Source organism: Bidens hawaiensis, unplaced genomic scaffold (assembly GCF_021521415.1).
Source record: "Bidens hawaiensis isolate Kalapana, Puna unplaced genomic scaffold, B.hawaiensis_p1.1 tig00026422_1, whole genome shotgun sequence".
Taxonomy (NCBI): domain Eukaryota; kingdom Viridiplantae; phylum Streptophyta; class Magnoliopsida; order Asterales; family Asteraceae; genus Bidens; species Bidens hawaiensis.
Window position 1 is genome coordinate 230,119 of NW_027505071.1, and position 27,188 is coordinate 257,306.

Genomic DNA, 27,188 nt, shown 5'->3' on the forward strand with positions numbered 1-27,188 from the left:
AAATATTTTTTATTATTCTATGTTTTATGAGATCAACTTTTGTCGATATTGTTTTCGGGTATGGAATGAGTTTCAAGATATTATATATAAAGTCGTTTCAAGTATACGTGCATATTAAAATGTACAAATAAGTAATAATGATTTTAGGAACGTGTTGGTAAAAAAAATGAAAAATATGTTGTTGGTGAGAATTAAAATCACTACATTGCTTTTAAAATGTTTGTGGCATAAACTCAGCTAGGATGAATTGATGCTAATATTCTCTTTTACTTGATATATATAGATTCACTACCTTTCATTTTAATTTCTTTTAGAATACAAATACAAATTATTTTATTAATCTATGTATTTTATATAATATGCAACTACCCATTCATTATTATTAATTATATAATACCTTATAGTTTATAAAATTATAATGTTCATTATTTAATTCAAATATGTATATTTGACGAAAACTATATTTTCACCGATGTGTTACACGGGACATTAACATAGTCCATTAATAAATGGTTGATAAAAATTCTACTTTAAAAGTTTATGTTAAAATTCATTATTTTAGACTCAAAACATTTTAAACCAAAAATTAAATCCAAAAACCGACCCATAAACAAACCGAACCCTACAAAAACCCAAAAACCAAAAACAATAATTTAAACCCAAACCGTTTTTAAAATCGATAACAAAAACTTCGACTTTGGTTCGTTTGAACTCAAAACCTACTAAACCAGCCTACGCACACCCTTTAATTATAATGTTTATAATAGGGATCTTTAGACGAGTGAACGATGTGAAGGCGATCTAGAGGAGTTACGTGCTGATCCATTATACACGGTGTTATATAAAAACGTTTAAAACGAGTTATATGAAAAGGAAGTAGTACGGCAAGATGGACCATGGTGACTTTGAAGCCTCGTGTTATTACTATTTATTACTAGGTTTTTTTTAACGTGACTATGTATTAGTACTAAACAAATATATTGTAAGGATTGTGAACCGGTACGCAAGCTACATAAACCGTTCATTTTGATAGATGTAGTGGATAGGTTCAATCAATGTAGTTGTGTTGTCAATTGTCTAATTATTGCACTATTGTAAGTGGGCATCTAAATTACAAAGGTGGTAGGGTAGCCAAATTGTGATCGGAAAGAATGCATTGGATGGATGCCCGGGCATTGAGAAGGAAGGACGCTTTCAGAGGCGAAAGGCCATGGGGAGATACCGTCTGAAGTTGTCATTGTTTATTACATATATTCATAAATGTGAATCTCACTTTCACTTAATAAAACAATTTATTGTTTGCATGTGTTCTTGCTCTAACATAAACACTAGAGCAAATATATATATATATATATATATATATATATATATATATATATATATATATATATATATATATATATATATGGGATGGTTATTTTAAGAACCATGATGAGTTTTAAGAACTTTAAGAATCCAATTTTGGACCACACATTTAATTAAAAAATGAAGCATAAGAGATAATAAGTATTTTTGATAATTACACAAGTTTAAACGTTAGTTACACATGTGTAAAAAGTTGTTTCGGTGTGTAAAAAAATACCGTAATTTTTTGTACATCACTTACACTTACGTATTACACATGTGTAAAAAAAAATCGAAAAAAAATTGTTACGTTGAGTTCTTTCGAGTTCTTAAAACTCAAAGTGGTTCTCAAAAGAAATCAATCACATATATATATATATATATATATATATATAAAAGACCAACAACCATAAAATGTATTTAACTTTATGCTTTCCAATTTAACCCTACAGCCTTGTATTTTCCTGCATAAATTACTCTTCCTTGAATATCTTTATGTTTTCGGCTTTCCACAACCACCGACAAGAAGATAATACACCATGTACATTGTCTTTTTTCGATTATCTTGTAGGTGCCCGCCAAAAGGAACTGGTAATAGTTGTTGCATTGTAATACACCCCAAAATTCCACAACCCCTACAATCTTGTATTTTCCTTCATAAATTACTCGTCACCGAACACTCGAAAAATATGAGTCAAGGATTCCATCATCCCACCACAAGCTTTACCAACTCCGTCTAAAATTAAAAAAATTATGGCCTACTTAACGTGTCATAAAAGGTTTTTTTAACCCGTCTTTTTATACACGGATGGTTTTCTTAGCATGATATGCAATAATTTAACAAATACATACAACTCATGAATATGTGTTTAAAATATACCGTGTATACATCTTCAATCAACTTAATAATGAATATTATATCTTGTTGAGATTGTTGGAATATGAACACATCTTAGAAGTGTAGTAACCGGTAGAATAACAAGGTTTTACTAATTACACACTAGCATTAACAAAAATTCAATAACCATCAATAAACGCAACACACCTCTTAACTAACAAGATGATAGGTTATAAATAAGGTGTATCATCACTTAAATGAGTAGCTAATGTAGATATTACAAACCAATCGCGAACAAATAATGGTCTTGTAATACGAAAATTCTTCGATATTGTTCACTGACTTCCAAAGTTAAATTACCACCCTGACCCCCTGAGTAACCAACATCTCTGTGTATTACCATAATCTTTGTGACTTTAGATAAGTTTGTTTTATTAATATTCACTAAAATATTAATGTTCTTAGCCAACATAAATTTGATAAAGCAAAGGAAAAATGACATGTTACGCTTAAATAAGTCAGATATACTGAAAAAGTTACATGTTATATCACCTGATACACAAGAAATTAAAGAATACACAACATGATAATTGACAATATGCATTCGTGTATTACTTGGATTTGTGTCAAATTATCTCGGGCTCCTTGCACATTGGTGGTGAAAGCCTTTGGTCATGGTGTTTTGAGGCAATTACATCACCCTCATTGACAATAAGCCTATTGAGTGTTGATAAGCATAGCTTAAAATATATGAGAGTTGACTTACATAGTGTGGATAATAAAACTTGGATAATAAAACTTGTTTTGGGAAGATAAATGGTTTAAGAATATGATTTCTAATGACAAATATCCACACATGTTATGCCATCTAGTCCTTCAAAGATAATCAAAATTGCTTAGTTTTTGCATTAGACTATTTAAAGGAGGAACACGGTTTCAGGAGTCCAACATCTTCAGGAATGGAAAGGAGACCGAAGAAGTCGCAGAGAATCAATGAAATTGGAGGCTTTGATCAAGATTCAAGGATATTGATTATTTCATCTTCTCATACGAGAACTCAACTCCCGGAGATGGTTAGGTGATGGTCTCATATGGTTTCAATTCATTCATTAAGGAAAACCATGATACATGCACAATAGGATATCATGAGGCCAATTTCAAGTTGGTAAATCAGGTCCAGTTAAAAATTAATTATATTATTAGACGAATACCTAAAAACCAAATTTCCATTTTCAAGAGTCTTTTGTTTAGTTATCTGATGATTCTTCCAGCATTTTCCGGTCTGTGTTACGTTTGATAATAAGGTAGATCATATCCTTTGCTTAGACAAATCTATTGCTCTAAGAAACCACTTAACACGTCACACTCGTACTTTTACACTGACATATCCAACGTATTAGCAACCAATACATCAATAATATTCTTTACAAATCACATCATTACACAACTGTAACCGTACAAAAACAATTATTTTAGTGAGACCCATAACCCATACTAATCACCCCACCTAAAAAAGCATATGTCACACATGATCAAAATTAGCCCATCTTCACGATGCTGACGTGGCACCAATTACCCACGTGCCATGTCTTATATCGCACGTGCACATCTCTTTAAATCGACTCCCTCGTGGCAGATATTTATAGCCGTCGGGTAATAATAATAATAATAATATTCTCCGATCAATTTCAAGAATCTTGAAATTTACACACAAAATTCAAGATTTCAAGAAACCCTTGAAATTAAGCTTAAAAGATGAGTTTTTCGAAATGGGGTTTTCAAATTATTATTATTATTGCCCTAATTGAGCCTCGAATTAGGGGTAACGAGATTTCAAATGGGTTTCTTGAAATTGCTAAAAAAGATGAGGTTTTTGACTGGATGGTGGGTATTAGGAGACGAATTCACGAGAATCCGGAGCTGGGTTATGAAGAATTTGAGACTAGTAAGATAATTAGAGAAGAATTGGATCAATTGGGTATTGGGTATAAGTACCCGGTTGCTGTTACTGGTGTTGTCGGGTTTATCGGGTCCGGCGAGCCGCCGTTTGTTGCGATTAGAGCGGATATGGATGCTCTGCCCATGCAGGTTTTGTTCTTATTTGATTTTCTGTGTTTGGGATTATGGGTTTGGTGATTTGGCCATTTTGGGGTGTGTTGACTTTTTGTGGAAAGGTTGACTTTTGTTGTGTGTGTTGACTTTTGTGTTGACTGTTGAGTGTAAGGAGTTAGGAACAAGTTAAGAACAGTTGCAGAGTGATAAAGTTTTGAACTTTTGTTAGTTAGTTTTAAGGTTGTTAAAATGGTGATAATTTGGGGATCTGTAGACATTTTATAGAAACTTTGACTTTTGTTGACTTTTATTTTTAATATTAGAGTGATACAGTTTTGAACTTTTTTATAGCTAGCGCAAGTTAGTTAAAATGTTGTGTGTGAGTTAATTGCAAGTGATAATTAGGGTATCTGTTGAGTGTTGACACTTTATAGAACATTACTTTTGTTGTATGTTTGACTTTCATATTGAGTATAGGAAGTTAAGAACAGTTGTAGAGTGATAAAGTTTTGAACTTTTTATTGTTAAAGATTGTTAAAAACTTAAAATGGTGTATATGAGTTTATTTTAGGTCATTTGGTGATAATTTTGACTTTTGTTTAGAAATTTTGACTTTTGTTGACTTTCATTCTGAGTATAAGAAGTTAAGAACAGTTGCAGAGTGATGCTGTTTTGAGCTTCTTATAGCTAGTGTAGTTAAAAAGCTGTGTATGAGTTTATTGCAGTTGTTAATTTGGGGATCTGTTGACATTTTATATAGAAACTTTGACTTTTATTGGCTTGGATTATGAATGTAAGAAGTTAAGAACAGTTGCAGAGTGATAAAGTTTTGAACTTATTATAGCTAGTGAAAGATGGTTAAAAAGTTGTACGTGACTAATGAGTTTATTGCATGTGATAATCTGGGATCTGTTGACATTCTATAGAAACTTTGACTCGTGTTGACTTTCACCTTGAGTATAAGAAGTTAGTTAAGAACAGTAGCAGAGTGACACAGTTTTGAACTTCTTATAGCTAGTGTAATATTGTTAAAATATTGTAAATGCGTATATTACGGGTGAATGATAATTTGTGAATCTGTTGGACATTTTATAGAACTTTGACTTTTGTTGATTTTTTGACTTTTCTCTTGAATATAAGTATAAAAGAAGTTAGATTAGTTACAGAGTGATGAACTTTGAACTTCGTACAGCTACTGTAACATTTTTAAGTTGTATTTGAGATTATCGCAAGTGATGATTAGGAAAATCTGTTGACTTTTTTTTTTTTTGCACGTCAAAAATAATTTTATTTATTTTTATTTTTATATTTGATAAAAAAAATATAATTTTTTTTTTTTGCTATATGTTTGACTTTTGTAATTAGGAAATGGTGGAATGGAAGCACAAAAGTAAAGTTCCTGGAAAGATGCATGCTTGCGGGCATGATGCTCATGTCACCATGCTTCTTGGTGCCGCCAAGATCTTAAAAAACCATACTCATCTTTTGAAGGTTCGATGATTTATTTTTTATTTATTTATTTTTTTAGTTCAACAAATTTGAGATAAAACATAATCCAAATCAGCCCATGTGAATGATAGTTCTTGTTTCGTATTTCTTGATTTCGTAGGGAACGGTAATTCTAGTTTTCCAACCCGCTGAAGAAGGCGGTGGCGGGGCCATAAAGGTGGTAGAAAGCGGCATTCTTGAAAACGTGAAAGCAATATTCGGTCTACACGTATCTCCATCTTTACCATTAGGTCAAGTGTCTGCTAAATCGGGTACTCTTTTGGCTGGTAGCGGTTTCTTCGAAGCCGTAATAACCGGACGAGGAGGTCATGCAGCTATTCCCCAACATTCCATCGACCCGATTTTAGCTGCTTCGAATGTTGTTGTTAGTTTACAACATCTTGTGTCACGTGAAGCCGATCCTCTTGACTCTCAGGTACGTTACTACGTTATAAGTTATTGTGTTGATAATGTAGTTAGCAAGTGCTAAAAGGTTAACTCGTGTAGGTGGTTACGGTTGCTAAGTTTCAAGGGGGTGGTGCGTTTAATGTTATTCCGGATTCGGTTACTATTGGTGGGACCTTTCGAGCTTTTACTAAAGAAAGTTTCATGCAACTTAAGCAGCGGATCGAGGAGGTAATTATTAGTATTTCATTTTATCGTAACCACGTTTCTTCACTGTTCTACTAAAATCAACTACTATAACCGCTCGAAATTCAATATTGCTGTTAAATCAAGTGACCTAAATGGAACAAATATGATACATAATTACTATTTTAGTGATTATTAAAGTTTAAAATGGAGTAGGTAACTGCGAAAGAAAAAAAAGTCGTTAAATGATAATTAAGTTCTATACTCGTTTCATTTAATTCTTTCAATTTGAATAATAATGAAACATTTTACAACAACGATACTGGGGGTGTAAACAAGCTGAGCGGGGCTCGTTTCGAGCTCTACTTCTTAAGCTCAAGTTTGGCTCATCAATAGATTTTCAAGCTCGAGCTAGACTCGATTGAATGGAAGTGATGTTCGTGCCTTTTGTGAGGGCACGTCCGCACGTACAAGATATTAGATCATGACGAATATTTATTTTTTAGCTTAAAGGCATGCGTGCAAGAGCACCCAGTCACAAAATTGGAAAGAAGTTGTGGATACTATTGTTGGGGACTTCAAAATGGCGGTTAAGCTAGTACGCTATTATGCCTTTTCAAATTACGTAGTCAGGGTTTTTTTATATGTTATGTTGCGCTCAGTGGTTTACCTGACAAGATCGCTTTCAAAACTTGTACAACATCCAAGGAACCTTTTAACTAGTTATGAGTTATATTAGAAAATCAGTAGTATTATGTTTTTTTTTTGTTTTAGTATGATGTCTTAAATCTTTTTAATTTTGTTTTTATAATTTACTCTATGCAAACAAAATAGAAAATTGTATATATATATATATATGTGGAATTAAAAATATACATATATCTCAACCATTTTCTATTTCTTTTGTATAGAGTATAAATTAAGTCAAGATTATTAGAAAGATATTAGGACATCATACTAAAACAGAAAAGCCTCATACTACTGATTTTTTTATTGTTATTTATAACTGCTTGAAAGGTTCCTTGGATGTAATTACGTGTTTTGAAAGCAATCTTGTCAGGTAAAGCATCCAGTTCAACTTAACAAACAAAAAAACCCTGACGACGTGATTTCAGAAGACACAATAGCGTACTAGCTTTGACCGTCATTTTGAAGTCCCCAACGACCATTATCCGCAACTTCTTTTTCCATTATGTGACAAGGCTCGGCTCGTTTATTATTTATAAATAAAGTTATATATATTACACTTATTTTATATATATATATATTAAATATCAATTACATATATATTTTCTAATTATAATTTTTATATATAATATAACTTTAATATATTAGTTTGTTATTTGTATCATAGTTTTATATATAATAAAACATATTATATAATTAGTAAGTTAAATAAAATAATAGGCTCATTTAGTCTTGTGAGCCGGCTCGTGCTCATTTTTCAAACAACCTTATTTTTAGGCTCAAGCCTGCTCGTTTAAGCTTAGCTGGATTGGAGCTTCAAGCGAGCCGATCTCTAGTAGCACACAAGCTGCTTGGCTCGTTTATACCCTAAAATGGAACTATATTTGGAACTTGAGTTGTTTTTATAGTTGGAAAAAGTACCGCTAATTTATTTTGAAAACAGGTTATTGTAGGGCAAGCAACGGTGCAAAGATGTAACGCAACGGTTGAATTCTCTTCGAAAGACAAACCTTTTTTTCCCGCCGCAATAAATGACGATGCTTTGCACGAGTACTTCCAAAACGTTGCAAGCGACATTCTCGGGCCGTCAAACGTTAAAACAATGCTACCATTAATGGGATCGGAGGATTTTTCGGTTTTCCAAGAAGTGATTCCCGGTTACTTCTATTTCCTTGGAATGAAGGCGGAATCAAATAAGAAACCCGTGTCGGTTCATTCTCCATTTTTTGAAGTTAATGAAGATATACTTCCGTATGGTGCTGCCATGCATGCTACTCTCGTTACTAATTACCTCACTAAGATTCAAGTTTCGGAAACTCAGTCAAAGGAAAAACGACGCGACGAACTGTAAAGTCTCTCCTTTTTTTTCTTTTTTCTTTTTTTTAAGTTCAGTATATCGCCTTTTTCATGACCGCTCTGGTTCATGTGCCATTGTTGTATCATTTTGTATAATTTGCAAAACATTTATTTTACCTGCAAATGATCTTTATTATGATTATGGAATTGGTTTATATTTGCATGCTCAAGGTATGAGATGTTGGCGGGTCGAAATAGAGTTGGGTTAAACACTTAAAACGGGTAATTTTTTAGTATAGCTTAAACGGGCCAAACTGGGTTGGGTCAAATTTAGGAGGTTTGGGTTACGGTTTGTTTTTTAGTATGACTTCAAACGGGCTAAAACCAGGTTGGGTTAAAATTTAGAAGGTTTCGTTTTCTATAGTATAACTCGAAATGGGCTAAAACTGGATTGGGTTAAAAGTTTAGGAGGTTTGGTTTAAACGGGTCATTTTATAGTATAACTCGAAATGGGCTAAAACCAGGTTGGGTTAAAATTTTGGAGGTTTGGGTTAAAAGGGTGATTTTTATTATGACTTGAAACGCACTAAAACCAGGTTGGGTTAAAATTTAGGAGGTTTAGGTAAAAACGGGTTGTTTTTTAGTATGACTTGAAATACGCTAAAACCGGGTTGGGTTAAAATTTAGGAGGTTTGGGTTCGTGTTTTAGTATAACTTGAAACGGGCTAAAATTGAGTTGTGTTAAAATATAAGGGGGGTTGTGTAAATCGGTCGTTTTTTAGTATGACTTGAACCGTCCATACTGATTTTGACGCTCTAGGCCTGACTTATCCAAAAACACCATCAAGAAACATAAAGCTAAACCTGAATCTGGATGTTGATAATACTTGATATGTTAACTAGATGTGTACAAAACCGGTTTTTTTCCCAAACCAAACCGGTTTGGGTTTTGCATGGTCAAAACCGGTTTGACCCAAACCGGTTTCAACATAGAACAACTCGAACTGTTCCAAACCATTTAGATTGGGTTTAGAACCGGTTTTAGGCCCCAAAAAAATTGGTTTTAAAACCTGTTTGAGCCAAGACACAAAGGCGGCTCAATGATGATGCGACATGCCAAGCGCACTATCGTCCACAATAAGCTAGGTTCAAAACCCTTAAGGCGTAACTTGTTTCTTTATCTTCAAAACCAATATCTAAAAACATGCTTCTAGTTCTACATATAAATCCGATACAATCCTAAGTTATCAATTAGGATTCTTTCCTTGCAAGTCAAGTAATTCATAAAGTTTATCCAATATCTAGTATTGTTTTCGTATAAGTTTATCTCTTCCTATTATTATGTCTTTTTTTTTCCTTTTCCTATAAATTGTAATCATTTCAATAAAAAAATTATCAGAACATTGTTCCAACTTCGGTTTCTCTTCTTCTCTCTTATTCTCGAAGCCTAACCCACTCTACAAGTCTATCGGGAGTTTGGCTTCCCGAATCAATCTCTATCAAAATTACTCGGTTTTCACTCAGTTCAATTCATTACACTTACAATTTCCAGAGTTTTATATGTTTTAATCACACAATTTCTGGCATCGATGTATATCATTCATCTTTACTCCATTTCAGACACAGTCATAGTCATGTTTGCTGCTCGGTAACCCAATTATGCCAACACTCATCTTTATCCATTTTGTTAATGCCGGATTCTAGCATATCCAGTGATTAATAATTTCACGCGCGATAATTAAGTAACCGTCTTACATAAATAATCCTAAACACCCCCTTAAATATTCTTCCCATGTGATTCTCCTTTCTTCATAAAATGATGCTAAACAAGTCAAGTGTCATATTATATAATATATATATACAATATTACAATGAATTTCCTTGCTAATAAACTAGCAAAAATTCCTCAAAAATCTTTTACTAACATACTAGCAAAAATTTCCAATATTTTCATACACCATTAGTTTTTTTGTTGACCAAGAACCAAAGTTGACTTACCAAAGCTTCTTTGCCTAAGAAAAGGTGAAGCTTTCTTTGAAATGATTGGTTTTGGAAGAGTATGAGACTTGTAGCTATCTAAACCACCTCCATAGCTTTTGCAATTAGACTTCATCTTTCTCATTTTGTTGTATGGACTCTCTATTATTTTTGGAAGATCTTCTATGCTCATCACCCTTGCAAGAGATGTAAATGATTCTGATTTTCCTTGATAAAACTTTGATAACCCTCTCCTGTGATTAATTCAAGGAAAAAAAACAGTTTAGTATCGCAACGCACATACATGATCGATAAACACTTTATTGTTGAAAGAGAAAACTGACGCAAAAATCGTTAAAGTAATTCTCTATTGATTAGAGATTTAATCATTTAAAGATTTAAAGCCTGCACCCAAACCCTATATTTATAAATATAACTATATTAGTATATAACTCTTAACTATGTGACCAAGACATTGTCATACTAATCCTAATAGACTGGGTATCATGGCTAACTAGGGGGTGTTATTGGTGCCACGTAGGCTTGTTAACGTCCCAAACATCATGCTGCAAGAATCAAGGGGGGCTTTAAGCATGTTTCTCCATTTTCGCTATTATGTTAACATCTATTATCAAGAAATAAGGTGGAATTCACCCCAATACACTGATCAAACTTTTTTACTTCTTTAACCTTTTTTTAAAATTAATGCTAGTTAAAGCTAATTAACTCATAACGCTTAGTTTAAGGGTGAGCTAGCTAAAGTCTCACTGCTTATCTGAAAGTGACGTGATGCTTTAACTAGGACATGCTAGTTAGCCCACGACACATAACATTACATTTTACAACCAGGAAACTAAACCAATTTAACCGACTTATAAATTCATGTCCTTTTATATTCACCGACTTATGAATTCATACCCTAATTACCAACAATATCAAGATTCTTGATTGAAATACATATAAACTGAAATAAAAGAAGTATGAAACACAAGAAACTTACTTGATAGGTAAGTGTAACATAAGATCTGATAGATCAAGTATAGATGATTCATTTGACTTAAGTGAAGAAGAAGAAGATGATGATGAAGCATCATCATCTTCTGTATCAAATGAAGAACATGAAGATATTGTTGATGATCCATTTGATATTAATGAAGTTTCTTCTATGAACTCTTGATGATGATCATCTTCCAAGTTTTGTGTTTTATGTTTATTCATTGTTTCAAACTTGATCAATCTTGATACAATGAGTTTGGATGCTTTATGTGGGAATATATAACTATATGCCTATATAACTATATTATATATGTATATGTATATAGTCAGCTTAGACACGTGGCATGCATATCTTGGTTCCGTTGAATAGGGTTTAGTACATTACCAATTCTACCCACTTGCTCAAATGCTATTAATGGATATGGATGAATATTTTTTTTAATTAAAATAAATAAAGGATTATCCTAGGAACACTTTATTAATAATTCCATGTCCTTTATTTTTCAAATTGAGTTGGCAACATGAAACAACAAAACATATCTTATCAATTAGTGTTTTAACTTTTACAATATATACATTTAAAGAAAAAGCATTTGTAATTTTCTTGATTTAAACAAGACGGGTAAGTACTAAGTAGCCAACAAACATATGTCTAATTTATGGGTTATTTTTTTTAAAATGTTTAATATAATTCATGGTTTCTCAATCATGTCATGTTAACATGTTGGCGCGGTTAAATAGATTATGAATCTAAACACGACAAATGTATTAATTGATGTCAACGATATAAATTAGTACTAGCCCGAAGACACTTAAAATTATTGTGTTTCAGCTCAACCTGTTTAACGTTAATTTAAAAATATGAGTAATAACTAGTAACATGTGACTTGATAACAATTTTAAAAACTAGTGGATCCAACTCATATGAACATTGTTTGTAATTGTTTTCTTTTATATATGTTCCTTATCCACACATTCTCAATTAACAAACTCATGTATCCGTAAGTAGCTCGAATTTAAAAGAATCAGATAGAAAAGACTGAAGAATGAAGAAGAAGTGAGAATAAGTAGTCATGAGTGTACAAATAAGTTTATTGGAAATGAAAGAGCTAGTGAATAGTTAGCTTTTCAAAATTAATAAAACTTTAGATATATAAGTATTCAAAATTAACAAAACGCTGAAAAGGCTTAATGTCTCTGTTTGAGTTAATAATCCTTATTAAATGGACATTGTTCTATTAACACATTTACTATACGAGTTATATTAGCTAGGGTTTTGATCAAATAAAATTAAATTAACGTGCTAAACGTGTGAATTAAATAATGTAATTATATATATATATATACAAATAGTTTACGCCACATACAAAACAAATACTTTAAATAATTACACTACTTGCATATATAATTAAATTATTTGATTCACATATTTAGTATAATATTTTAGTTTGTACGTTAACTTTTCTCATATTAACTAACCAAAATTTTGGCTATACCCAGGTTGTCTTAAAATTTCGTGCTTATATACCATATATCACATAGTTACTACAATAATAATAATAATAATAATAATAATAATAATAATAATAATATTTAGTTGGATGTGAGAGAAGCGTGGGTCGTTATCTTTGGGTTTTAATATGACAAAGCAATTAAAAAGCGTGGCGATGATAATGGAGAATGAGTGGATAACCTCCAAATTATTATTTTTCCCTTTTTCATGCCGTCCTTACATTTCATGCATATCCTTTTAGAGTTATTTTATATACATTACACACTCATCTAATTAACAAGGTTTATTTCACAAACAATGGGTTGATACATATGAAAACAACTTAATTTAATTCTAACTTTTTTTTTCTTTTTAAGTGTCATACATAAGATGATCATGTAATTGCAATCCTATAAACCTATTATCTTATTAAATTATTAATGTCATAGATATATCGAAATCAAGCTATGACTTTAGATCCCCACCTCTTAAGACCTCCAATTTTCAAAACAAAATTAATAATTATAATTTGGGATTTGGATTAATGTGTGTGATTTAAGCGGCGTTTAAACTGAATTAGGTCTAGAAAAGTGTAGGAACTCCATTAGTTATGTATTTGCAAAAAATTATTACAACATCTCAATTTATTGGGAGTGAAAACATGATAACTTTTTTACAACAAAACATCGTTTTAGGTCATCTAAGAGATTGAGCCGACCCTAATTAATACATTAAACATCCAATCATAGAAAATTGCGATAAGTATATAAATATGTGTACCCGCTACATAATAATTTAAGAAAATGAAAAAAAAAAACAAAACAAAGCAAGAATCCAACAATAGAGTACATTACAAAAGACAGGAATTAGAAGAACGACATTATATATAAATTACATGAAATTAAAATGACATAAGTTCTTTCAATCCAGTCTCGCACTTTTGTTCCTATGACTTATCCGAAGGAAAGATGTATCTTTGGTATCATTGACAAACTTTATAATCAAGATACAGTTATTATTGAATATTAGATCATTTCGCGACTTACTCACCAATCAACGCGCTACCGGTCGTTATGGCTTGCATAATCTCCCATTTTTCTTGTTGAAGCGGGGTATGTAAAAGTCTTTCACCAACCGAGACATGCCATCGCTTGGTAACTTCATACACAATTGAATGAAAATCCAAACCAAATTAGTCAACCAATGAAGCACTGAATCTTCGAGATGTTCGCAACATAACAAGCATTTGTCATAAACGAAGTTAATGCCTCTTACCGCTAACGCAACTATGGTCGGGATACAATCGGATAACAATCTTCATACAAAACAGTTTATCTTGATTGTAGCACTTTCCGCCAATAATCTTTCATCAAATAACAAAATAACATGTCTTTTATTATCTATTTCCCACCTAATATAATAAATAAATAGTAAACAGCACATACAAACATTTACAGAATGTGCATAAGCCACTTTTGTAGTGTTAACCCATGTTTTACTATTAACCTTTAAACATGACTCTTTTTTCTCCCAAACAAAAAAATTTCTCAATTAGTTACTCGGGGCGTCTATGGTAGACCTTCACATGTTCGGAAAAATCAGGTAAAATGGCACAATTGCCTCGGGTAATGCATTCGGCAAAGGAAATTTGAGGTGCACAAAAAGGGTATTTCCAGGAACTGTAACCGGGTAGGGATCAGTTTTGGGTATGGTCAACAAAAGTCAAAACCGGGTTGGATAGAATTCTATACCAAGCCGTAACCCCTTGGTCGGGTACGAGTATGAACCAGTTCCGGGTCAGGTCCGGAATCGAGTATTTTGTGCACCTTTCCTATTAACCTTCAAACATGACTTTTTCCCCAAAAAATGTCAATTAGTCACTCCGGGCGTCTCTAGTAAACTTTCGGCTAGTTTGGAAAATTCGGGTAAAATTGCACCGCAATTGCCTCGGGCAAAGCATTCGGCAAAGAAATCAAGCATGCGAACCTGATACAGAGTTTTTACAGCAAGGGAGGAAGGGGGATTACACGACTTACAATTCATTTTCTTTAACCCCGAGACAGCAACTTGGTTGACAGAATGTAGAAAGACTCTAAGCAAAAGGTAACGACAAGCTCTTAGGGAATAATATCTTTCTTATTTATTTCATGACTAAATATCTCTCCAGTCGGTCGGTTGGAGTTGGATTGAATCGACTTCGTCTTCTTCCCAACAATGAATGTCGTTCAAGCCTTGATAAGAGGACGTTTTCGTACCTCTTACCTTACTGGTCAGTAGTAGTGTCTAAGAGGAAAGGTTGGCACTTTGAGCTACCTAGTTTTTGTGATCAAATTAGAAAGTTAGCTTCTCATGTTGCCATAGATTCTTCGAAAGAAAGCAATCGGCTTTGCCCAAGTTGTAATGCATGACTTTGCTCCATGTCGATGAAGAATGTTTCGAAAGCAGCTAAAAGCGGTTAACGCTTTCCTGAGAGGAATGGTTTCCTATGAACTACTCCCTTTACCATTTGATGAATCATGCTATTTACATGATTCAACTTACTCTTCTTAGGAAGCTCCTAATCTAGCGGGCAGTTGAACAATGTCATTTAGGTGATTGATTCCACTTACTAAAGGCTACAGAATAAGAGTGGTAAGGCTTTCTGGATTCAACCTATCTTTTCTGGGCCTTGAATGTTAAGCCCAATCTGTGGTTTTGTCATACAGTAAGATCCAGTTTGGACTCAGTTTTGGCCCACTACCTTGAGTTAGGCCGAACATGTACACCTTTTGTTATGAAGATGTGATCTTATCTACCGATGGGTCTTGTTCTAAGCCCAACCCTCTTGTCTTAGGGTAGGATATCCATAAACCTTCAATCACGAGAACCCTACAGCATACTTAAGAGGCTTAAAGATCTTGAAAAAAGAACGAGTGAGGACGTGTCCAATCTAAACCAAGCTCAAAGCTAAAATGAATAAAGAAACACACTCTTTGTCGAAACGAGGAAGAACTGTTGACATAAAACCCGTTTTTCTGCTCTTTCCCTCTCTTCTTTGCGACAAGCTTCGGAACCTAAGTGAGATCTCATTGCTACTTGCTAGTGTTCTTAGATAGTAAGGACCTACTTGTGCTAATAGCAATAAACCAGATCGTTGCCCGAACTACCCCTCAATACCTGTTTTCTTACTTTCATTTCTATTGAGTAGTCAACAGCTCGCTCAAAGGAAAATCTAACAAGCCATTGCTCGCATTCGGGCGAATGCATAGCCATCGATCTCAAGTGATCTCATTCTAATTTTAAAACAAGTAACCGGATTCAACTTTCTAATTTTAAAACAAGAGTCGACCGTCTACTTAATCTAAACCGTTAAATAGAGACAATAAAATCACGAAGCCTACATCAGATAAACATTCGAACATCAAAACATCTGAATAGTTAACCTTAACCACCAGTCATACTACCAAACACAAATTAAAAACCATCTAGCGACTCAAACGAACGACCAGTTAATAAACATGAAGCAGATACAATGCGGCGTCTCTTGTTCATTCATCACTTTCCATGCCACCGCCCGCTCATAGGCATGTTCAAAACGGTTTGGGACTAGGAACCGGAACCGGTTCCTATATTCAAAACCCCCTTTTAAACCGGTTCCAGGCTCGAACCGGTAGGGAACCGAACCGGTTCTCCCACCCTCGGACCCCTAACCTATCTAACCGGTTCCTAAACCGGTTCCTGTACCGTAACCGGTTCCAACCGGTTACGGTGTAAAATTTTTTTTTTTTTTTTCGTTTTTCGTTTGCGATTTTGATTCTAAACTACGATTCGTATTTGTATAACATGAAAAATAAAAAAACAATTAACATAAAAATAAACAATTAACTGATGAAGAAAAGACAACTACTGAAGATGTTTGCCACTGAAGACAACTACTGAAGGTTGCCACTGAAGACAACTACTGAAGGTTGCCACTGATGACAAGTTGACAACTACTGAAGGTTGCCACTGATGATAACTACTGAAGGTTGCCACTGATGACAACTACTGAAGGTTGCCACTGATCACAACTACTGAAGACTGCCACTGATGAGGAATACTCATCAGTGGGAAAGCTGCCACTGATGAGGAATACTCATCAGTGGGAACAATCATCAGTTGAATCAGTGGGAAAGCTGCCACTGATGACAACTACTGAAGGTTGCCACTGATGAGGAATACTCATCAGCGGTTCATCAGTTGCAGAGTTTGTTGTCACTGATGCAAAATATGAATCAGTGACACATCAGTTGCAGAGTTTCATCAGTTGGAACATCATCAGTTAAATATGTAACCATTGTACAATGTAAACTTGTTCATTGGATTTGCAATACAAGTGCATTTAGCTTTTTTTTTTTTCGTTTTTCGTTTGCGATTTGGATTCTAAACTACGATTCGTATTTGTATAGCATGAAAAATAAACAAAACAATTAACATAAAATTCATTTTATTTACTTTAAGAAGTTCAAAAAAAAAGGTTACATGTTTTAAAATCTTCAAAAACAAACTAACAAAACATTAAACTTATAAATATAAAGTTGTGACATATTATTTCTAGAAAAGCCTTCTTGTTCGTCGTAATTATTGAGCGGCGACTTCTTCCTCGGAATTACTTGTAGAAATGTCTTCTTGTTCGTCGTGCACTCGAACATCAAGTGGTGTTTCATCTTCGAGAGTGGTTACGTGTTGAATACGATCGATTGAGTCCAAGTGATCCTTTAAGCAAATGCACATCTCCACCGACTCCGAATTTAGTCTTGTTCTTCTCATCAATATTACCCTGCCACTAAGAGAAAAAGCGGATTCCGAAGCTACCGTAGAAGCTTGGACGGTTAGTAAATCACGGGCCATGGTGGCAAGAATCGGAAACTCGGTTTCCTTTACCTTCCACCAAGCCAAAACATCAAAAGTGCCATATTCCTCTTCGGATAAACCGGTAGAGTAATCATTTGCACTATACCTTCCTAGTTCGCTTGAAGGGGTGTTACCCCTTTGTTTTTTAGCCGTTACGTTGCGAACGGTGTTCATAAGGCTAATCATGGGATCTCGTACTCTAGTAGCACTTGAACTTGATGAAGACCCCCCCCCCCCGGCATAGGCATGCGTATGTTTGACCCATATTTATTTAAATAAAAGTCATACATAAATTTAAAATTCAAGTTAAAATCATATTTTGCCTCTGTTGAAAAGTTTGGGTCAACTTCATGCATATCTAAGGCTGAAAAAATTTCGTCTATCACACATTCAACCCCCGTAACATTTAACATTGGGTTTAAAGCGGCGGCGCAAGTAAAAACCGGTGGCAATTCAAGAAAGGATTGTTTTAATTTAAACATCATTGGTAATATGATGTTTGAAAACATTGGACTTTTATTTTCAAATTCTTTAAGATTGTTAACGATTAAAAATAACTCCGAAAGAACCAAGGGACTTGTCGGATAATACGTTCCCGATAGTTTCGTAGTTGATGTTTTAAACACTTCAAGAAAAGTCGATAAGTCATTGATAATTTCCCATTTCTCATTTGAAAAGGGGATTGCCAAATCATTCTCGGCAAGACTAGAATGAAACATTTGTAAAGTTTCTCTTTGTTTCAAAGCACTTTGAAACATTATGCAAGTGCAATTCCATCGATGAGGTACATCCCAATTAGCTCCCAAAGCTTTTCTTCCCGTATCTTTACAAAATTTTCTATATTCCATTTGTCTTTTTTTACTTTTTTTAAAAACTTCATGTATCATTAGTTTAAAATCGTTTATAACCGATGTAACCTCATCCGAAGCAAGTCCGTCTTGCACGATTAAATTAATGATATGTGCAACACACCTTGAGTGAAAAAATACACCATTGCAAATCGGCGTATATTTTAATTTTAATTTATCAACCGCCGATGTATTATTCGACGCGTTATCAAATGCCATTGAAAATATTTTATTTTCTAGTTTATAAGTTTTTATAACATAATCTAAAATTTCAAACAAATTATCTCCCGTATGTGGATACTCAAAGAGTTCGAAAGCAATGGTGCGTTTCATCATTTCCCACGATGACGGGTCTACCCAATGAGCGGTGACACAAAGATAAGATTCGGGTAGACCATGTGGAGCCGACCAAACATCACTAGTTAAGTTTATTCCCGTATTTATATTTTCAAAATATGCAATTAGTACCTCTTTGGCCTTCTTCCACAATTTTAAACAATAACGTTTAAGAGTATGACGACTTACGTGAGTGTATTGTGGTTGAAGCGTATCTCGAATCATGGCGGTTAAGCGAGGGTTGTCGAAGTGGCTAAACGGCAAAGCTTCTTGAATCACAAACTTCGCCATACGATCTTGAACTCGATCAATTTGGTATGTAAATATTTCGCCTTCACTATCCATTTGCGTTTGTTGCGAATCGACGTTCTTTTTCAACGCCTTGCAATACGGTTTTTCGATGTGTTTCTTCAAATTTGAATTCGAAAGTGGGTTTAAATAAATCCCACAAAACTTGCACCAAGCCTTCAATGAATGGTCACTCAATTCAACCAAATCCCAATTGCACCAAATCTCTTGATTACGATTATGAGGTACAATACGAACGAAACTTGGTTCGGCGTTGGAACCTTGACCAACCGATGATTGTGAGGCAGCCATAACAACAAATATGAATATAGAATAAGAGAAAACAAGAGATTAGAGAACTCAAAACGTTGTAATAGCGTTTTTTTGTATTTTTTTGCGTTCGGGTTTGCGTTTTGAGTGTTGTGATGAACCCATGACACCAAATACCTATTTATACTAGTAGTGGGGTGCTTGGGGGAGCCAAAAAAACGGCTATTTTTGACCCCAACGGTCAAAAAACGGCCAAAAAAAACGATTTCCAACGGCTATATTCGATCCAACGGCTAGAACCGGTTAGGAACCGGTTCCGGATGGTTCGGTTCCAGAACCGGTTCCGGTTCGGTTCCGGTTCCTACCCGCCCCCACTCAAAAATGCAAGAACCGGTCACGGATCATCGGGTTGAATCAGATAGGGTCCGGTTCCTACAAAAAACGGGTAGGAACCGGTTCGGGTCCGGTTCGGGTCCACCGGTTCGGTTCCAAGAACCGGTTTCGTTGATCACGTCTACCCGCTCATAAGAAACCGGTCTACTCATACTCGACATGCATATACCGCCTTGAAGACACGCAAACCCCTGCTGCATTATCTGTGGGAACACCGAACACAAACCTTTTCTTCCGTTCTCATCAAGTATTTTCTCCAAACTGATGTCTTGTAACGCCACTAGCGTTGTTTCCAGCATATCGAGACCAGCTTGGTTTGCAAACGTAAAAACCGGCATTGCCTGCATCAAACCAAAGCGCTTTAGGTTCGAGTCAAGACGAGCCCTCTTTTAAGTAAAAATTTGGTTTGGGCCAAAATAGGTTTAGAACGAAATGAACAAGGGCTGAAAAGTGTCGAAACGGTTGAACCCGCTACCGACAATTTGGTCGGGGTCCAAACAGGTTCAAACCACTATAGACACGGGCTGAAAAGTAGTTTTGAGAAAAGAAAAAAAAGTCAAAATAGGCTCACGACTTCACCCGCTAGTGTTGGTGTCAAGTCAAAAACGGGTAATGATCATAAACGGTGCGAACCCATTTGGACTCGTTTTTAGGTTGTAGACCCAAATTAAGCCGTTGTCTAATTTGAGTCGACCGAAATGAACACACATGCAACGTTTAAGTTATAGCTAACCTTCATTGAGCAGCATACAATTGCATCCGAGTGATGCCACATAGATTTAAGAATCGAGTCACTTCCGCCACCAACACCTTCAAGTAGCTCCACACCCAAATAGCACCTATTCCACAAGCCAAAAATTATTTTATTTCAATAATAATAATAATAAGTGTGTTGCAGGCATCTCAACCCAACCGACCCGTTCTAGTTACCTGTAGTCAAATCCACCGAGCTAGAGTATGGGCTTCGGGGGTACCCAGCGGAGCCTGAAGACCGCCGTTTGGAGACGGGGATAACGCAGACGCCACCCTCTGAACCGACAACACAATACTGCGAACGTATTGACGGGCCATCGCAGCCACACTTTCTTGCATATGGCTCTCAAATGCAAACTCAAGAACAATTGTCATAACCGATCTTGCACAAGTATTACAAATACTTCGGTCACCAGAATTTTTATTCCCAACACCTCTCACTTCAAGAGCCGAAGCAAGATCAAGGGTTCGGTTCGGGCTTGAATCCCCCTGTGAATAAATCATTTCATTAAGTTTTATAATATTATAACACAAACATCATAAACATATATTTAAAATAACATTACGAGTACCAAACTAACAACCTTGCATGAATCAAGAGGAATGATGTGAAAACCGGAAGGCAAAAGAGGTGCGTCGTCAGCAAATGAAGCATCGATCGGGGCGGATATTAGCTCCGAACACATACCGACAGCGTTTTCGTCTATTCCGCTGCATAGCTGTCATATTTACAAGATTGTTAGTAATTGTTAAACCTACATTTACCATTGAAAATAATAATAATAATAATAATAATAATAATAATAATAATAAAACTCGTTAAATGTTCCGTACTTGCAAGAAAAACATGTCTCGGCCCATTAGTGAATCTTCAGGACAGAGCCCAACACCCTCCAATTTTATCACCTCCAAAAGCTATACAGCCCAACGAGATTAATGAGTTCAAAATTTGGAAATTTTGACCCGTTTAGTTACGAACGGGTCAACTCAGTAACTATGAGCGATTATAGTACCTCTTCATGCTCGATTGTATGAGCAAGGGGAAGAATAACTTGACCCCCAAAATTTCCAGCTCGGGTCCCTAACAAGTTACACGGGCCGAGCTTGATTGCTGCAGCGGTGTAAGGATCAACATTGTTGTCGGCCCATTCCGAACGATGCTCCCTCAAAAACCTAAGCAAAAGGGCCGGAGGAACATTCTAGAAAAAGCCAAAAACGTTTAAAGATAAATAAATAAACAAATTAACATATAATCCATAATACGTGTTAATAGTGTTTAGTGGCTAACCGATAAAAGCATTGACGCTTTGGCACACAAGACGGAAGTGTTAACAGACGGGTACCCGTTTGAGATAGAAAGATTCAACCCCATTAGTTTCTCGGGAAAAGAGTTTACGTGTATGGTGACGTCATCCATTCCATCATTACCCGTTAACGACCATCCTTCATCGGCAAACCCGTTGACCGCCTCATTAAACCCCCTAAAAACAACACATTAATCAATGTAAAATCATGTTTATCATGTAGCCAAAAGAAGGCTATTTTATGTTTTTAACCGGGCCAAAAACCGACCATAAACATTAGGGGTGTGCAAGAAACCGAAAAAACCAAAAAATCCAAACTGAAAAACTGAACCGAAACAAAAACCGACGGTTTGGTTTTATATTTTTGTAAATACCGCAGATTTTTGTTTTTATTTATATTTTATATTAAGAAATTTATAAGAATTTAATAAATATGTAACTCCAATATTTTTTATCAAATGTATAACAGTCTATTATTTTACAATTAACAAAATTATTTATACCTAAATTCATTATTTTTTGCCGACTTTTTTCAGCCTAAAATTTTCAAGCTCAAATGGCAAAAACCGAAACCGAACCGAAAACAAAACGAAAACTGAAATCGAAAAAACCGAAACCGAACGGTTTCAAAAACTCTAAAAACCGCATTACGCACACCCCTAATAAACATAAAGCAGTGTGATTTAGATTTAGCTACCTGCTTAACCTCTGGCTAAGGGCCCGTAAAGCTGCGGGCCTTCGACCCCAATTAGGAGTACTCGTCTGAGAAGCCTCCTGAGCTATTTGTCTGAGCTGGCGTAACGCCTGTTCAAGAATAATATAACCTTATATTCTCCAAACTCGTCACAAAATTAATAAATAGAGGATTAACATTATTACCATCATGGTAGTTTTTTGAGCAATAACGGTGGATGATTCATACAACGGGCGCAACACTTCCGGTACATTCCATGCCTATTTAACGACACGTGCATATCAAATCAATATATTAAATAAAAAAACATAGAACCGTATAATCAAATAAAGTACAAACGTATACCTCAAGATTCATATGATCCACAATGTGTATGATCGACCCGCCACCTTCACAAGGTCTAATAAGGTACCCGCTAGGAAGCATTTCCGCCCGCACAAAATTAGCCACTGATGGTATGTTTGGACCGTTCGGTGTGTTCGTTAGCGACCTTTCACATACCTGAAAACCCGTCCACATTATTCAAAATTTAAGTCGAAAGTCTTTAATAAATTCATAAATAAATAAACTAGTTAACAATAACTAACCACTAGACTACCGTCTTCGGTAACCGAAGTATAACGCAACAGCATAAAGTCACGAGCCGTAGCCAAAGTTGTAGGGGCATAAAGCTGCAACATTAAAAGAATTTAGACTTGTAACAAATTTGGTTAGTAATAGCTAGGTTCGATCGGGTGGTTACCTGCATGTACAAGAGTTCAATGGTTCCACCATTGGCAGTGGGCAGCACATCAAGGACGTCAACGGCTCGGCAGTCACGGAACCATGAGGGGCGATCCTTGAAACAATAAAATATAGTCATTCGCTGTACCCCACTCGTTTAAAATATAACCATAAAATACCCTTTATTAAATTTTTAAGAAAAGTTTATTGAGAACTTGTAAAAAGTACATAAAATTAACTAAACCAATGCACGTACATTAGAATTAGAATTTTTTAATAATGACATTTTAACACAAATATTTTTAATAATGACATTTTAACACGATTATTTTAGCAAGACGTTAACTCATTATTTAGTCAAAATAAAATGGTGTAGTGTAATTATATATACAACATAGTGTAATTATAGTGTAGTGTAATTACAGCATAGTGTAATTACACTACGATGTAATTACATAATTACACTGTGTTGTATATATACTTACACTACCTGATTCGCACAGTTAGCATAGTTAGCATAGTGTAATTAACGTACAGTTAGCATAGTGTAATTAACGTACTAACTGTGCGAATCAAGTAGTGTAATTATATATACAACATAGTGTAATTATAGTGTAGTGTAATTACAGCATAGTGTAATTACACTACGATGTAATTACATAATTACACTGTGTTGTATATATACTTACACTACCTGATTCGCACAGTTAGCATAGTTAGCATAGTGTAATTAACGTACAGTTAGCATAGTGTAATTAACGTACTAACTGTGCGAATCAAGTAGTGTAATTATATATACAACATAGTGTAATTATAGTGTAGTGTAATTACAGCATAGTGTAATTACACTACGATGTAATTACATAATTACACTGTGTTGTATATATACTTACACTACCTGATTCGCACAGTTAGCATAGTTAGCATAGTGTAATTAACGAACAGTTAGCATAGTGTAATTAACGTACTAACTGTGCGAATCAAGTAGTGTAATTATATATACAACATAGTGTAATTATAGTGTAGTGTAATTACAGCATAGTGTAATTACACTACGATGTAATTACATAATTACACTGTGTTGTATATATACTTACACTACCTGATTCGCACAGTTAGCATAGTGTAATTAACGTACAGTTAGCATAGTGTAATTAACGTACTAACTGTGCGAATCAAATAGTGTAATTATATATACAACATAGTGTAATTATAGTGTAGTGTAATTACAGCATAGTGTAATTACACTACGATGTAATTACATAATTACACTGTGTTGTATATATACTTACACTACCTGATTCGCACAGTTAGCATAGTTAGCATAGTGTAATTAATGTACAGTTAGCATAGTGTAATTAACGTACTAACTGTGCGAATCAAGTAGTGTAATTATATATACAACATAGTGTAATTATAGTGTAGTGTAATTACAGCATAGTGTAATTACACTACGATGTAATTACATAATTACACTGTGTTGTATATATACTTACACTACCTGATTCGCACAGTTAGCATAGTTAGCATAGTGTAATTAACGTACTAACTGTGCGAATCAAGTAGTGTAATTATATATACAACATAGTGTAATTATAGTGTAGTGTAATTACAGCATAGTGTAATTACACTACGATGTAATTACATAATTACACTGTGTTGTATATATACTTACACTACCTGATTCGCACAGTTAGCACGCTAATTTAATTTGTACGTTAACTTTCCCCATCATAGTATTATATATGAGTTTATTTCTTAGGATAACAAGTATGTTTGGTTTTTTTAGGTTTTATCTAGTGATGATTTCAAGTTCGGTTATAATGCTGCAACCGGGAAATATGAGGATCTAATGGCGGCTGGTATTATTGACCCGACAAAGGTAGGTTTCGTGTTATTTGTGTACGTTTTTTTTCTTTTTTTCCTAATAAGATATGTTGATTTGGTGCAGGTGGTCAGATGCTGCTTGGAGCATGCATCATCCGTTGCAAAGACATTCCTTACATCGGATGCTGTGGTGGTTGACATCCCTGAGCCCGAACCCGCACCTCTTGCAAACCCAATGGACAACTCAGGTATTTAAGTAGTTAATTTTATTAAATTGTTTATTTTTATGCTTTATTAGCAAACTGCTTAAAAAAGCAATGATTTTATGCATATGCAACTAAGGTGACATGGCATGATGTAATTACATAATTACGCTACTTGTATAATTATGTAATAGTTAATACTTAATACCTCAAATGAAAATTTACATAAATATCAATACCTTTTAATGCAGTTTGCTCTTTTTTATTTGAGTTAATTACTTATAAATAACCATCAAACTTTCAAAATTTTATATTGTAATCCTCAAAAGGCATGAATTTTCATAAATCTTGATTAAACCGCTCAGATCTTTCAAGAATTTTGATAAAAACACGCCAATGTACATAAGAAATTGATAAAACCTTCAATGCTTGAAACTTTTCTATAAAAAACCCTCAAAAATTCGGATAAAACAACAATGTGGACTCACGGCTTTTAGATACGTTTACTTTACAACTAAATCAATAATCTTAAAGTCGGTTTTTTTCAAACAAAAAATTATCATTACCTTTTTTATGTAATTTTCTTTTACTTTCGGTTTTGTAAAGATTTATTTTGGTAAATAATATGATTCGTAATATTAATATATAACCGTTTTCATGACCAGGTTATGGTTACTAAGCCTGCTGCAGCTAGTGAGTAGAACCGCAAGCCGTTGTAGTTCTTTATATGCAACCAGCAGGATGAGAAATATTGCTTCCACCACCACTTTGTGTTAGCCCTTCTTTTAATAATTATAACAAGTTTAAAACCCTTTTTCCATTATATTTAGAGGTGGTTGAATTTTGGCGGGAATCGTTTGTATGATCAACTGTAATTCAAATGAACAAGTGCATCAGTAAGAAAGTAACAATGGTAATATTTTGTGTGTGTTTTTTTAAAAATTCATCTGATCTAAAGATTGTAACATATATAGTTGTGACTCAACCTGTTTTGGAACATTTTTCATAAAGACAAAATTTGATGAAATTTTTTACTTAATTATATGTGACACAAACTTTTTAATAAATTTATTGTGATCAAGTATATCCTTTTGAGCATTCTTGTAGAAGGACAAAACAAACACCCTATTTATATTTTGAAATGAATTTAAGTTTGTAATGATTTTAGGTGACCAATTAAATAGTCACAAAGAAACTAAATTCTGAATGTCACCAAAACCACTTGCTGAGGGGTGGTTTGGGGGTGGCTGGGGGTGTTCAAATTCAGAAGGATACCCGAATAATGGATTCAATATTTGACTATGAAATTTTAGATATGTGATTGCATATCCACAATCAATCCATGAAGTTCATCAAAACAATGACGTTTTGATCATGACCCCATTTTATTCAATTTAAATATTTGTATTTTAATATCAGTTCCCGTCAGTTTCACTACATATTAATCATCTTTCTCCAAATCAATCATCTTTCTCCAAGTTGATCTACAACAAATATCTTTCTTGCTTCCTTCTTTACAAGTCGAGTGAGACACAAACACGAAGGCTAGTCCCTATTCGATCTCATTTGGCACGTATACCTAATATTTTATGTTAAGGCAGATATACATTAATTTGTTTCTTTTTACGTCATTTCATTCATGTATCAGCTATCTATGCCAACATTGTAAAATTTGTAAATGGTGTAAACAAATGCAATATTGATACCCGTCACCGTTAGGGTTGTCATTTTCTATTGTTTTTGTTAATATTATTTGCAACAATTTTCTTCTTGTTTTGTGAAAAATAAACTTTATATATCTAATTATGTAGAGAATATCCTTGATGGGACATGAACGCGTAAAAGAAATTTAATTGATACAAATACAACGATAAGTCAATAATATGATACAATCACGTCTCTTCACACCTAATGTG

The 27,188-nt window shown here is 34.3% G+C and overlaps 2 protein-coding genes and 2 long non-coding RNA genes across 4 annotated transcripts; 2 read left to right on the forward strand and 2 right to left on the reverse strand.

Moving 5' to 3' along the window:
* Positions 1 to 3,738: 3,738 nt before the first annotated feature.
* Positions 3,739 to 8,516, forward strand: LOC143610465 (IAA-amino acid hydrolase ILR1-like 4). The gene is made up of 5 exons (XM_077084941.1): positions 3,739 to 4,270; positions 5,600 to 5,725; positions 5,844 to 6,158; positions 6,230 to 6,358; positions 7,944 to 8,516. Exons 1-5 carry the CDS (start codon positions 3,938 to 3,940, stop codon positions 8,349 to 8,351), a joined length of 1,311 nt encoding a protein of 436 aa, XP_076941056.1. The 5' UTR covers positions 3,739 to 3,937; the 3' UTR covers positions 8,352 to 8,516.
* A 1,588-nt stretch (positions 8,517 to 10,104) lies between these two features.
* On the reverse strand, positions 10,105 to 11,491 carry LOC143610475 (uncharacterized). Its single transcript, XR_013149594.1, has 2 exons — positions 11,274 to 11,491; positions 10,105 to 10,527 (listed from the first exon to the last, which is right to left on the reverse strand). It is a non-coding gene; the product is annotated as an uncharacterized LOC143610475 (long non-coding RNA).
* A 9,213-nt stretch (positions 11,492 to 20,704) lies between these two features.
* LOC143610474 (homeobox-leucine zipper protein ATHB-15-like) lies at positions 20,705 to 23,381 on the reverse strand. Its single transcript, XM_077084947.1, has 10 exons — positions 23,262 to 23,381; positions 23,107 to 23,190; positions 22,865 to 23,020; positions 22,705 to 22,779; positions 22,523 to 22,629; positions 21,810 to 22,002; positions 21,535 to 21,720; positions 21,356 to 21,436; positions 21,106 to 21,240; positions 20,705 to 21,010 (listed from the first exon to the last, which is right to left on the reverse strand). The coding sequence occupies exons 1-10, from the start codon at positions 23,379 to 23,381 to the stop codon at positions 20,705 to 20,707; spliced, it is 1,443 nt and encodes a 480-aa protein (XP_076941062.1).
* Positions 23,382 to 25,029: 1,648 nt separating this feature from the next.
* Positions 25,030 to 26,259, forward strand: LOC143610477 (uncharacterized). Its single transcript, XR_013149595.1, has 3 exons — positions 25,030 to 25,124; positions 25,194 to 25,317; positions 25,938 to 26,259. It is a non-coding gene; the product is annotated as an uncharacterized LOC143610477 (long non-coding RNA).
* The last annotated feature ends 929 nt before the right edge of the window (positions 26,260 to 27,188 follow it).

What these genes read in the sequence shown, in the direction of transcription:
- LOC143610465 (XM_077084941.1), top strand. Translation starts at nt 3,938, where the DNA reads ATGAGTTTTTCGAAATGGGGTTTTCAAATTATTATTATTATTGCCCTA. An exon ending in ACCATACTCATCTTTTGAAG is followed by an intron (nt 5,726 to 5,843) that starts GTTCGATGATTT and finishes TTGATTTCGTAG; the next exon opens with GGAACGGTAATTCTAGTTTT. An exon ending in CCGATCCTCTTGACTCTCAG is followed by an intron (nt 6,159 to 6,229) that starts GTACGTTACTAC and finishes TAACTCGTGTAG; the next exon opens with GTGGTTACGGTTGCTAAGTT.
- LOC143610474 (XM_077084947.1), bottom strand. Translation starts at nt 23,381, where the DNA reads ATGACTATATTTTATTGTTTCAAGGATCGCCCCTCATGGTTCCGTGAC. An exon ending in TTGAACTCTTGTACATGCAG is followed by an intron (nt 23,191 to 23,261) that starts GTAACCACCCGA and finishes TTAATGTTGCAG; the next exon opens with CTTTATGCCCCTACAACTTT. An exon ending in CCGAAGACGGTAGTCTAGTG is followed by an intron (nt 23,021 to 23,106) that starts GTTAGTTATTGT and finishes ACGGGTTTTCAG; the next exon opens with GTATGTGAAAGGTCGCTAAC.